The sequence below is a fragment of the Microtus ochrogaster genome, chromosome 10, assembly GCF_000317375.1.
Source record: "Microtus ochrogaster isolate Prairie Vole_2 chromosome 10, MicOch1.0, whole genome shotgun sequence".
NCBI classification, from domain to species: domain Eukaryota; kingdom Metazoa; phylum Chordata; class Mammalia; order Rodentia; family Cricetidae; genus Microtus; species Microtus ochrogaster.
The window spans coordinates 46948227-46961551 of NC_022016.1; the positions used below are offsets into that span (position 1 = coordinate 46948227).

General features: G+C 52.0%; 1 protein-coding gene across 2 annotated transcripts in view; it reads right to left on the minus strand.

Annotated features, from left to right (window-relative positions):
• The window catches only part of Ece1 (endothelin converting enzyme 1), a 97676-nt gene that overhangs the window by 39845 nt on the left and 44506 nt on the right, over positions 1 to 13325 (minus strand). For both annotated transcript variants that reach the window (XM_005352983.3, XM_005352985.3), the window contains exons 3-4: positions 7104 to 7245; positions 2528 to 2740 (exon numbers count right to left, since the gene is read on the minus strand). In XM_005352983.3, coding sequence (XP_005353040.1) covers positions 2528 to 2740; positions 7104 to 7245 — 355 coding nt within the window. The remainder of the gene's footprint in view (positions 1 to 2527; positions 2741 to 7103; positions 7246 to 13325) is intronic.

Below are 13325 nucleotides of genomic sequence, written 5' to 3' on the forward strand. Positions count from 1 at the left end.
CCACAGAGAAACCCTGTCTCAAAAAACCAAAAAAAAAAAAAAAAAAAAAGACATAGCTGAAGAGCCACTTGGCTGGGGAAGGTGACCCTAGGACATGCCTTGGGAGTGTGTATGTGGGTGTGGGTGTCCTCAGTGATGTGGGACCCAGGGCTTGCCACAGGCCTCTCTCCCAAGCAAAACCAGGCCTCTCCAGAGTAGATGTGGTTTAAAGAGAGCCAGGAATGAGACAGCACAGACTGAGTCTCCACGGCTCTCAGTCTGAACCCCTAGCTCCACCATTTCCTAGGAAACCCATTTTTACCTCTGAGTGTCATTTGCAATAGAGTCACAGGCCTGGACCTCTGCAGATGCATCGCAAAAAAACAATTAAAAACTTAGCACCTTACAGAAACACCCAGGACCACCTTCCCTGATAACTGGACCACATCACGCTGAGAAATAAGACAGTCTAGGATTTTGCCGTACTCTGATCCCTCGCCACATCCTTACCAGTGATCTGTGTGAGATTCCACGCTATGGAGGAGTCAAGAACCTGGAGCCCCCTCTACAGTCATGCAGTTCGCTAGGCAAGAGTCTGTTTGGAATTCACACAAAGCTATGCTTTGCTGAGCACTTCAGGGACCACGCAGGCCCCATGTTCTGCCTCTGAACTGCTGCATAAAGGGCAATACTCACCGCAGCCTTCCCTGTCTACTGGCACTGAGAGCCATGTTTCAGGGGGTTTGGAACTGTGGCATAGATTAGAGCCCTGCGTGAGCCGCCAGCTTGGTCTGCAGGGAGCATACCTGGCTTCAGAACTCTACAGTGTGGTCCCAATACCGCCAGGCCCTGCTGTTCCCCAGGTCTTAACACTGCACAGAGCAGATCCCTTCCATCGACTTGACCCCGAGGGGCAGAGTGGATAGAAAGTCATAGCCCAGAACTGGATGGAGGTCACACCCTGTGAACCCTGACAACTTAGTGGGTAAAGCGATGGCCTGAAGGGTCCTGTGACCTGAGGAGCTGCTGGGGATGGTGGGGGAGAGGCTGGGTAGGCAGCTGGGCAACAACAGCCCTGGTCTGAGGCTGGGGGTGGGAAAGAAAGGGAAAGTGTCCTTAACCTACTTGCGTCTGAAGGACATGGCTGCCTAAAAACCAGCTGTTAAATCGGAATCACTCCCTATCTCCTGAGAGGACTTTCGTCGCTTGGAGAGGACCTGTCCTCTTTTAAGCAGCTCCTTCTGTGTCACCTATTCCCCAGTACGTTGAAGACAAGCCGGGTGCGGTGGCTCACCCGTCATCCCAGCCCTGGGAGGTGAAGACCGGAGGATTGTTTCAAATCCAAGGCCAGTCCGGAGTATACAGGGAGACCCTGTCTCAAAAATCCGAACAACTGCCAAGACACAGTTAAGTTTTCATGAGGCTAAACTGTGTCACTGACACATGGAGTAATAGATGTTTCACTATCTGGCCCTTCCCCAGTTTTGGGAGCCCCCTCCCCCTCAAGAGGGCAGAGGTCAGCAAGAGACGGAGCTGGAAAGGATTGCTTGAGGTCAACGCATGTGGTCTAACACAAACCACATGGTCTAACACACAGTGGGACTGCTGGGAGAGGAGGCAGTGGGTGGGCACGGTCTTATATATCAATCCGGAAAATAGCACAAACAACACGGACCTGGGGTCTAACCAGGGACTCCACGGTCAAAGGGACTTTGGATAGTCAGGTTCCTTCAAGGCTGATGACAGCCAGCAGCCCAGGTGACTCTTACCTATGGAGTGATGAACTCTGATAATCTGTTAGTATACATTTTTTCCTGTATTTTCTTTTTAAGACAGGGTCTCATGCATGAAGTCCAGGTTGACTTTAATTTATTTAATTTTATTTTATGTGCATAGATGTTTTGCCTGCATGTATGTCTGTGTGAGGGTATCAGATCTTGGGGGTTACAGACAGGTATGAACTGCCATTTGGGCACTGGGGATTGAACCTGGGACCTCTGGAAGAACCGTCAGTGCTCTTAACTGCTGAGCCATCTCTGCAGCCCCCAGGTTGACTTTAAATTGAACTTTAGATCTCCCCACCTCACCTCCCGAGTGCTGGGATTGCAGGCGTGTGCAGATGCCACACCAGGTTCAACATGAGCTGGGGATTGAACCCGTGGCCCTGTGCATGCCAGGCAAACATTCTAGCAACTGAGCTATATGCCCCGCCCTCTGGGACACCACCACTGATCAAAATGTAGTCTGATCTGGAGCATCTCGCCTCCATTCCTTTCACTCACAACACTGCAGACTGAGTCTGTTTCAAAGAGCTCAGAGCTAGTGCGAGCCAGGCGCTGCGCTGCGCCTTGAAAGCTTCGGCGAGAAGCTCTGTGCCTGCTCAGTGCCAGCGGCCTCACACACGCTCTCAGTGCTGTGAACTGTGCTTGCGACTGATCTCACGTCATAGACGAAGAGACTAAAGCTCAGTGTTAACCAGCTTACTCGGGCTCGCATGGCGAGGGACATCACCCTCCTCAGCCCCGTGGTTGGTCCCCCTGGTTCTTACCCAGCAGATGCTTGATGATGGCTTGATTGTGTTCCCAGAGGTTGCTGAAGGTCCCCCAGCGTGAATGTCCATCGGGCACGGGGTTGGCCTTGATCCAGCCCCCACAGGCGTAGCTGAAGAAGTCCTGGCAGGGGTCTACCGTGGGGTCCATGGAGTTTAGGATGGAGCTGGTCACTGAGACGCAGGCCTCACTCAGACATACTGGGGGTGTTTCTGCGGGTCAAGGACAAGAGGCCAAGGAGAGGTGAGCAGTGCGGGTAACCTGGAGCCCAGAGTCCCAGGGGCCATAAGCCCCACCAGGTCCGGACCTAACTGGGCAGCTACTAGATTCCCTACGAGATACAAACTCGGCAGATTTAGCGTCTCCTGGCGCTTAGAATAAAACCTCTGTTAGCCGAGTAAACTCCCTTCCGTGGTTTCAAAGAGCTCGGAGCTAAGCCGATTTTCTCTTAGCAATCTTTTCTCCGCAAAGACTTTTGATCTTGATGCCAACAAATTCATTTGACTTTTCAATACAATTAACAATGAATGTCTTCCAGGTTCTCTCTCTCTCTGTGCATGTGTGTGTGTGTGTGTGTGTGTGTGTGTGTGAGAGAGAGAGAGAGAGAGAGAGAGAGAGAGAGAGAGAGAATATTATGCAATGTACATGTCATACACACGTGTGTTCATACACCATACATATGCACACATGTATACATACACACATGCACAAACAAACACACACATGCATGCACACAATTAGGGCAGAAAATGTAGCTCAGTTAGTAGAACCCTGGGTTCAGTCCCCAGTACCACATAAAACAGAACATGGTGGCACAGGATTTTCATCCTAACATTTGGGAGGTAGAGGCAAGAGGATCAGAAGTTCAAAGTCACCCTCAGCTACAAAGAGTTGTGAGAAACCAGCCTGAGGTATATGAGACCCTACCTCAAAACAAAAACAAAACAAAATTATTGGGCTGTTGGCATCCGAGTTGAATAGAATCTTCAAGGGCAGGGCCTTTCTTGCACATGGTAGATACGTGTTCTACCACTGAGTCACAGCCCATGGAAAGGCGTTCTGTGGCAGGGGTGACAATGTCACTTACAGTAATACTGGAGTAATACACTCCAGTTCCCGGCCACGAGGAAGACCAGCACTTGGGGGGAAAGGGAACGTGTGCGCATTTGAAAAGGGCTATTCGCTATTATGGCATAACTTCGTACTGGCAAAATAATACCCATTGTTTCACTCAGCCAACTGCAGGAAGTCTAGCCTGACAAGATCCTAGCTGGGAATACCCAGAAGACAACAACATGAGAAGTCGAGCAGTGGTGATGCTGGTGACGCACGCCTTTAATCCCAGCACTTGGGAGGCAGAGGCAGGCGGGCCAGCCTGGTCTACAGAGTGAGGTCCAGGACAGCCAGGGCTACGTAGATCAGCCAAGGCTACACAGAGAAACTGTCTTGAGAAACTGAAACAACAACAACAAAAAACCAAAACATCCCTGGTCCATCAGGAACTTAACGTCTATCTAACTGACTAATGAATGGTTTGGGGGTCCCCATCTGACCAACTGATATTTGGGGTCCTCTCATCTAAGTTCGCTGTTCCTCAGAAACCTTTCCAGGCCGTTTTGTGCTGTGTTCCTTTTTCCTGCCTTTGCACCTGCCGTCCTTCCATGGACTGTGATAACACCGCAGCCACATCTTTGTCAACCTCCCGGCAAGGGTATGAACTTGTTCTCACACAGCCTTTGTCCAGCCCCGTGCTGGGCATCCACTGCTGTTCAGTGGATGTTTGTGGCACGAATGAAATGACCTACTGAGTGAAAGTGTTTGAAGACCTGGTCACCTGCTGGAGAGGAGACAAATATTCCTTTCTTTTGGGACACACACAATCAGCCGAGAAGTCAGAAACCAGCTCAGACGCAATTTACTCATCAGACAGCACCTGGCCTCCATGCCATTCAAGGTGTTTTAATTCTTTAGAAACACATATTTAAGGGCTGGAGAGATGGCTCAGCGGTTAAGAGCACTGACTGCTCTTCCAGAGGACCCGGGTTTGATTCCCAGCACCCATATGGCAGCTCACAACTGTCTGAAAATGCAGTTCCATGAGATCTGACACCTTCACACCAATGAACATAATAATAAAGTTAAATAAATAAATAAATAAAAGTTTAAAAAGAACCACATATTTATTGTGTGAGAATGTGTGTAAGCTCACGTGTGAATGTGTGTATGTGTGAGTGTACTGTGAGATTGTGTGCCACAACATGTGCGCAGAGGTCAGAGGATAAGTTCCAGGCACCAGGGCTCTCCTCCGTCTACCATGTAGGCTCTGGGGATTAAACTCAGGTCATTAGGTTGACAGCAAGTGCCTTTACCCTCTTAGTCATCTATCTGGCCCTCAAGATGCTTTAAAGTGCTCTGCGGAACAGGGTTAGGGAACCAGGTTAGTCAGTAATCCCAGAACCCATGTACAAATGCCAGGAGTGATGGCACACACTTGCAATCCCAATGCCAGGTACTGGAGACATGAGCATCCATGGGTTTGTTGGCAAGCTGGTCAAGCGTAACAGGTGAGCTCCAGGCTAGTGAGGGTCACTATCATGATGAATGGTGTCCCTAAGGATGACATCCAAGGGTTGCCTGGCCTCTTCAAACACACACACACTCCACAATCAAAAAACCAACAACAAAACTTCCCAATAAAGAGATGGATTGGTGGTTAAAGAACACCTGCTCCTCTTCCAAAGGACCCGGGTTCAGTTCCCAGCACCCACAAGGCAGCTCCCAACTGTCTGTAACTCTGGATTCTAATTTCCAGTATCTGCTTCTGACCTCTGCAGGTACCAAGCATGCATGAGGTGCGCAAACACATAGGCAAAATGCTCAGACAGATAAATAAAATAAATAAAAAATTAAAAGTATTTTTAAAAAATTCCCAGAAGAACCTTGCGTTGGTTTTGTTGCCATTTGGAAAGCGGCTCCATGTCTCTGGAAAGGAGGCTTCCGAAGCAGTGAAATGGGTCAGAATGTCCTCAGGGGCCCAGACACTGCAGAGAGGTTAGGCTTCCAGAATCGTCTGAGGAGCTGCTTTGCCTGGCCTGGCTGTTTGCTCAGATGTGGCCAAAGTCAGAGCCTGCTGATGTACAATGAGGGTTCTGCCAAGCCCCGAGGTGGCTGCTGCTTTCTCAGTGCTGCACAGATTTCCCGAGCCTTAGCCCAGTTCCACCCTAAGGCGAGAGGGCCATTCCATCCCTTGTCCAGGCTTGGAGGCAGAGAGAGGAATGGATCGAGGCAGACACTAGACTCCTCCCCAGGAGCCCCACCTGGCACAACAACAGCTGTGTGAGGTCTGGGTACCAAACTCAGGCTGTCGGTCTTGGTAGTAAGCACTCTACCCCCTGAGTTATCCTGTCAGCCCCACCATACTTCTTATCTAGGAGTTGTCCTTTGGGAGCTCTCTCTGAGTACTGAAGAAACCTGTTGGGGGGTTCCTAAGGGGAGTCCCAGGGCAGCATACTTGCTGAGGCCCAGCCTGCTTGTCATTTCTCGGCCAAGAGTGAGCAGACAGTTCTGGGCCCATCCCGATAGCGGGGTCAGAGGGACCCACCATGACAGTGCTGTCAGAGGGACCCACCGTGATGGAGGGATCAGAGGGACCCAGCCTGACGGTGGGGTCAGGGAGACCCACCATGACAGGTCAGGAGGAGCCATCATGTGTCCATTCAGTGTGGAGGAGAGTCATGTGTGCACAGAGACACACAAACGCCCTGGGGCCTTTCCGAAGAAGCTGCCTGCCCTGGAGTACACTGTGATTACAAAGAGAGGTGGGGCCCTGGCTCTGGATTCCTCTGAAACCTGGAAACTGGCGAGCAAACCCAGGCTCCCACTCAATCCCCCTGGCCTGCAGCCTTGGCTGAGTTGGTCTCAGTGCCTCCGCCACACCTCACAGGGCTCCGGGGAGGAGGAAATAGGTTGCGCGTGTGAAGAGAGGGTCCATGGGAAGCACCGGTAAACAGAAGCCATGACTGACCTTCTACTGAGACTTGGAATGGCAGGAAGTCACAGAGCCAAAGCTAACTGAAAAAGTCCTCGGGGACACCAGATACACGTCATCAGAGTCATCCCTCAAACTGGCATCCCTTGGCCCCATTTAGAGAAGAGGGAAAAAAAATACCCACGTAATTTTGGAAATGAAGAGGTTTGTTCAGCCATTAAGTTGCTGGACCAGGGTGTGAGCACACACCCTTTTCATTGTGTGGCCTTGAGGCAGGGTCTAATGTAGCCTAGAAAGGCTTTGAACTCACTAAATGGTCCAGGCTAACCTTAAAATCCTTATCCACCTGCCTCAACCTAGCAAAGTGTCGAGATTATAGGCACGAGCCATCACACCCAAATTTGTCCTTCTGACTTCAAAACCTTTACAGTACCCCTTCCACCCACCTGTCTGAACCCCGAGCCCCTAGGCATCTGTCTCCTTGGCTTTGGAGGTCATTCCCAGCTTGAACAGAAAGACCCCAGCCTTGCACCGAGTGACAGGCGGAAAGGATGGTTACGCCTACCACAAATAATAGTTGCACCTACTTGTTCGGTACTGGATACCCAGGGCTGCCAGGCAGGCCACCAGCCCTGCCGCCAGAAGTGCCACCAGCACCACCAGTCGCTTCTCCACCGAGGTCCGAGCTGCCCAGCACCTCTGGCCGCTCCGGGGACTTCGAAAGTTCACCTGCAGGGAAGGAGACAAGAGGGGTGGCAAGACTGTGAGCCCCAAGCCCCCCTTCTCCAAGGGGAAGGGGTTCTGCTGCAGGCCCAGACCCTGGGGAGGCATCAGGCTGCCAGTCTGTCTCAGGGGTGAGCCAGTTTCCACAGAGGCTGCCTTAATCCAGGAACAGAACCGCCACCCTGGTCAGTAGCTTAGATTTGCGCTCAGAAGTCAGAACTAGCAGCTCAGCCCAGGAGGGCTTGTGTTTTCTGTGACACCCGATACCGGTAGATGAAAAAAATCTACAGTGTTCCCATTTCTCCAGTAAGGAGCTCAAAAAAAGAACAGGATGTTTGGACTCGAAGGCATTCAGAGGGCGGCCAGCTGGGCCCTCCTTGGAGCTCCCACATCTACAGAGCCAGAGACGAGCAAGACATGACCGATCACAGCTCTTGCTTCCTACAAGTGGGGACACATTCGGCTTCTCAAGCCTTTCTAATCCGATCAGGGCTGCCTGCCTCTTTACTTCTCTTTTTACAAAGGAGGAAACTGAGGGTCTCCTGTCACATAGCTGAATGGGCAGCTCTGAGATCTGAGGTGGTCTATAGATCCAGAGCCCACTAACGGGCCAGAGACATGGGCCTCAGAAAATGGCCAGGGAAGACAAGACAAGAAATAGCTTCGTTTGGGCAGATCTTCGAAGGGAGAAAAATGTGCCAGGCCCCCATCGTCTGGCTAAACAGGAAAGGAGGCACAATGGGGGGAAGTGGAGGGTGTGGCAGGCCCTTGGGGGCAGGGTACTTGAGGAGGGACATGCCTGCCAACAGCACTCAGGACCCTCAACCCATGCTCTTCTTCACACCCAAAGTCAGCTAGGGGGAGTGAGGGGGTGGGGAGGTCTCTTCTGTTCCAAGAGGTACTTCCTGCAAAAGTCAGGAGGGGCAAAGCCAGGAAGAGTCCCCAGAAGGTGGGGCTGTTCAGTGACGTCACCCTGGACGAACAGCTGGGCACCGATTCAAAGGGGAAGAACTGGATTCCTCTGTTTTCATCAACCGCTTACAGCCAAGATGGGAGACAGATAACGAACAGATGGGCGGGCATGGAAAGCTTCCTGGAGGAGGTGGTGTCTGGGTTGGAGGTGGAGATAAGCCGGCCGGGGGTGCAAGGCATGGCTCTGAGAAAGAACAGGAACTTCCTCCACCGGACTGGCGAGAGATGTCGCTACACCTGCCCTTTAGGGTGAACAAGGAGCAGGGAGTGATGCTCGCAGGGAACAGAAGAGGAACAACACGAGTCCCAAAGACGTCCCTGGCATGCCAGGGAACCTAGCGATACCTGATTCCGTCTCTCTGACTCCCCACACAGCTGTGCAGGGGCTGCCCCACTGCACACAAGATCTAGGTGGGGCACCCTAGGGAAGGGCATCTTAGTCATCCTGGGGTACCCCCTAGGTGCTAAGAGAGAAAGAGGAACACAGGGACCTCTTATGGAAGAAAAACTGGGATCTAAAACTGAAAAGGGGACACCAAGAACTGGGACACTCTGTGACCATCCAGGAGGCGTGCACCCCATGGCGGTAGCCAGCTGGTAGTGGGGTGGCCAGGTGGTGGCGGGGCCGCTTGAAGAGATCCTCTCATCTTTCTCAAACAGGCTTCTGACCAGGGCACTCTCACCTGCTCGGAGACAGCCTGGGGCGTGTGCTCCCGTGTGCACGGCACCTTTTGGCCATCTTACCTCACTCAGGTTTATCTCAGGTTCTGGTACATAGAGGCCCCAAGGTCTTCAGCCAGGTGCAGCCTTTCCCCGGGGACACTGACATCAGTGACCCGTCACCTGGATGGTCTGCTCCAGGACTTGTCCCAACCTTCCTCTTCCATCTCGTAGCCTCTCCGGCCCTACGGTCATGGCTCAGTTGACAGAGCATGAACACAGGGGGACCTTGGTTTAAGAGGCCTCCTCTGCTTGGTGCCAACTCTGGGGAGCTGGTGGGACAGACTGTTCAGCTTGGGGAAAAGCAGGGGAACCACCTCATCGGGACACCAAAGGGCTGTGGTAAGGGGAACGAGGAGACAGCTAGGTGCAGAGACATCAGGGAGATGAGAGAGGACCGAAGAGACGGCAGATAAGACAACGGATAGCAACTTAGGAACACTTGAGCGCTGACCTTTGGGCACCTAGCACCCATTTGTTCTGTCTTGTTGACTGGTGGGGGAGCTCCCAGGAACAGGTACCAGTGGGAGCTCTAGAGGAGACACAGCTAGTGGGGGGTTAAGGGACGGACACGGGAGGGCAAACCAAGAACCATCTCTCTATAGAGATCATGCAGTCTTGTCCATGAGGCCCTGCCACCTCCCCTACCAGAAGACAGGAAGGCTGGGACTTCGTTGCTCCACGTCAAGCTAAGTGTTTAATCTAAACAGATGGCATCCACTGTGAATTAAATTAGAATTAACTCAGAATTGAATTAAAAAGCCACAGTTCCAAGTAAGACCAGCGAACGGGATTTGAAAATAGGGTCATTAGCTTTTGTCATGCTTATTGCTGTCTTTCAAGGCTGGGCCAAGCACTTCTAGGTTTCTGGACAAGTCTTGCCTCTGAAGGCAGAGGGAATTCAGAGCAGTTCCTGGGGATAAAGAGTCACCTGGAAGTTCTGGGTTGGGAGCAGGGGAAGCTGGGTAAATGGTGGTATGGTAGACAGGTCTGGATGGTTTTAGGGTAAAACTCTGTCCCTTTTCTCTGAGCCTCCAATCCATGTGTCCGGAAGTGGATTCCATGAGATGAGAAAGAGAACAAGGAACTATGTTAAGTGTTTTCATGCTTTCTTTCAGTAACGAGGGCATGTCAATCACAGGAGATCACGCTATGGCCACCTGGATTAGTGGCAAGCAGCCCAATCCATTTTGGGAGAGGTGACTGGGAAGTGGCCATTGTCCAAGTCACAGAGCTGACACCTCGAAGACAGATTAAAGTCACTGGACTCTCAGCCCACTGGCAGGCTTAGCATCCTATTTGACACTGTGAGGTAGAGACAGAAGGATGCCCTCCCAAGAGAGAAGGGGAGGGAGATGAGGAACAGGGAGAGGGAAGGAGCTCGAGGTGGGAGGGAGAAAGCATAGGTGTGTAGCCCCTGGTGTTCCCAGGGTTTGCAGAGCACGGGAACAAAGCCTATTAGAAGCGGGGATAAATATTTGGTTACAGAAGTTGAGTGCCTGGCTCACCTAGGCTTGTAGCAAGAACGAGTTCTACAGGTGAGGAAGGGTGTCTGCCCCAGGGCCCAGGAGAAGAGCCAGCAGTGCAGGGGTGGGAACTGGGCTAAGCCTGCTTTCAGAGTCTAAGGGCCCCCAGCAACCTGGCTTCAGAGAGCAGCAAACAGGGGTTGCCTGCCAAAGTGCTGGCAGGGAGCCTACTCCTCACAGCCCAGAGGCCCAGCGTCGTGATGGCTGGCAGGGGGACCAGGCTCTCTGTCACAGACTCAAGTCTTTCAGAGCAAGCGGACCATGACAGCTCAGCCTCACAGAGGGGCCCTGCCTCTGTGGAGAGATCATCTGGGGAAGTTACTTCCAGTAAAGTTTCCATGAGGTAGACTTCCGGCTGAGGCCACTGAGGTCAGTTCTGAGCAGAACTCTGATGCCTTCCCAACTCTGCCCGAGCACCACCTGCCAAAAGGCTCCTCTAAAGGCCTGACCTTGGAGAGACTGGTGACACCTAAATACCTCTCCTGTGGGAGTGGACTTCAGAAAAATCAACCTTTAAGAGGAATCGCAGACTCAGGAAATGTGTGTGTTCCCAGAAGGAATAGGCAGCTCTCCAGCATGAGGGAAATGATGGGAGGCAGGACCCTGGGAGTGTGCCAAGGCAGCCTCTGGGCCTGTCTCCCAGCTCTAATACTAGGAAGCTGGGGTGAAGTCCCCAGGTGTGACCATGTCAGATTGTAGAACCTGCCGGCCAACAGTCTTACGCTGTAACTGGTGGACAGAGCTGCAGGTCCCTCCCGACAAGAGGAAAGTTGTCTGAGAGTCTTAAGTGGGTCTGTCCTTTATATCACTTTCCTAAGACATCCCTATGCAGAGGTATGTCACGGTTCTGGGATGTTCATATCTCAGTTTCCCTTTTCTTATTTTTTCCCAGAAGTAACTGGATGTTTTTCAAAGGTTTTGGTAGGCAGCTGTGGCCAGGCCCCTCAACTATTTTCCTTCAACCAACTGCAATCGGGGTGTGTGTGTGTGCACCCTCGTGTAAGAGAGAGAGAGAGAGAGAGATATGGGGGGAGGAGGTAGCTGGCATTTACAAAGCAGAGATTTGAAGGAAAATGCTACCCTCACAGGGTATCCCAGAGGTATCAGGCACGTTACGTTTCTGCAACAGCTAGACTCATTTTCAAAGCACCGGGCATGACATTTTTTCTTAAAAAACCAATATTGCCTCATTTGAATCTTGGCTCTAAGAGGTGGATGGCCAACAATAACCCATCTTGTTAAGAAAGCTGTATGAGTAAGGTTCTTTTAGGTTTCTAAAGCCGATGACAGACAGATGACAGACAGACAGGGCTGCATGGCTTTAAACTTGTCCTTAGAGTGCTGGGGCATGGAGCTGAAGAAACAGGAAGCCCCAGGTTTGGTCCACAGCACTGACTGACTTGGGTTTACTCTGGGGATGTCATGGAGGCTCGAAGCAAGACTTGCAGGGCACCTAGAGAAACGGCTCCAAATTCTCAGCAACCTTTCTGAGAGAATCAGGAGATTCACCTACACAGGCAACTTGCTGTGGAGACACCAAGAGTGAGGGTCAACCTACACAAGGATGCCTTCATACCTGTGCTGTGCCTCACTCAGTCTCAGCGCCTACGATATGGCTACCGTGTGGCCTACCAGCCCTTACCTCGTGGGTCACATAACAGTGATCCTAGCGGTGACACAGGTCACTCTATTTTCTCTTGTCCTGTCTTACAGATGTGGGCTGGAAGAGACTCTACGGCTTGCTCAGAGTCTCCAGTGGAGTCAGAATTCACAGTCAGGCCCCTGGCTTCAGAGAGGGAGAGAGACAGAGACAGAGACAGAGAGTTCTCTGTGCTCCAGGGGAACAGCGCTCAGATGAGCACATGGCTGATGTGGAAAGCTATCCATCTACACACACCTGGGTGAACTGCTGCAGATAGCGTATTATTTCCCTGTGAATTCAGAGTTGCTTTCACGCTGACACACTTAACACCTTCTAGGAAAAGTCAGACTGAAAGAGACGGCGGATGGGAGAGGGTTGCTTGGCCCCTCATGAGGAGTCCACAGGAAAGAGGTCCCAGACAGGCAGGGCATGACTGTCCTGAGGTGTCCTGAGGTGAGCTGTAAGTCTTCCCAGGTCTCTCCCAGTGCAGGTAGGGGAAGTAACCCTACAGCTTAGAGGAAGTCCTGAAGGTTGTGTGGGATGCTGCAGGGAGGGGGCCATCCCAGTGAGCGGAGACACTGGGAAGAAGGAGCATGGAGTCTCCAGAAGAGACCAATGGGGCTTACATCACTAACCAGAGGAGAGCGAGGCAGGCCTGGCAGGCTGAGCCTACACTCCTTCTGTGAGATAAGTTTTGATTAGGTGTCCTTCACAAGGTACCCGAGACTCTTTTCTGTCCCTCCCTTGGCCCGCACAACAGAAATCTTCTTGGTCCTGGCTCTCTCGGGGATGATTTCTCAAGAACCGGATCCCAGAACTGCCCTGGGTGTTCCTATTCAAAACTCAGTTTACCTACCCATGTCTAAACCCTACCCACAGAGAGGGTTTGGCCATAAAGGTCTGCCCCGGGGCAGAGGAGAGGAGAGAGCCAGGCAACAACCCTCATTCAAGACACTGTCAAGCCAGGAGGCGATATGGAGTCTCTGTGAAATTCCCACAGGGGCAGACCCTAGAAGGAAGGAACCAGGCTTCCGGAGTAAGCTGGCAAAGGGCAGAGGTGGGGGAATGAATGGGGGTTGGGTCATTCCTTTCTCCAGTTAATACAGGTAGTCAGGGAGGAGAGAGAGAAATAAAGAGGTCACCCTTCACAGACAGTGCTCTAGGGAGGCAGGACACGCCATGCAGAAGCTAAGACAGCTTTAGATTGTCGGTGCTGGGAGCTGGGC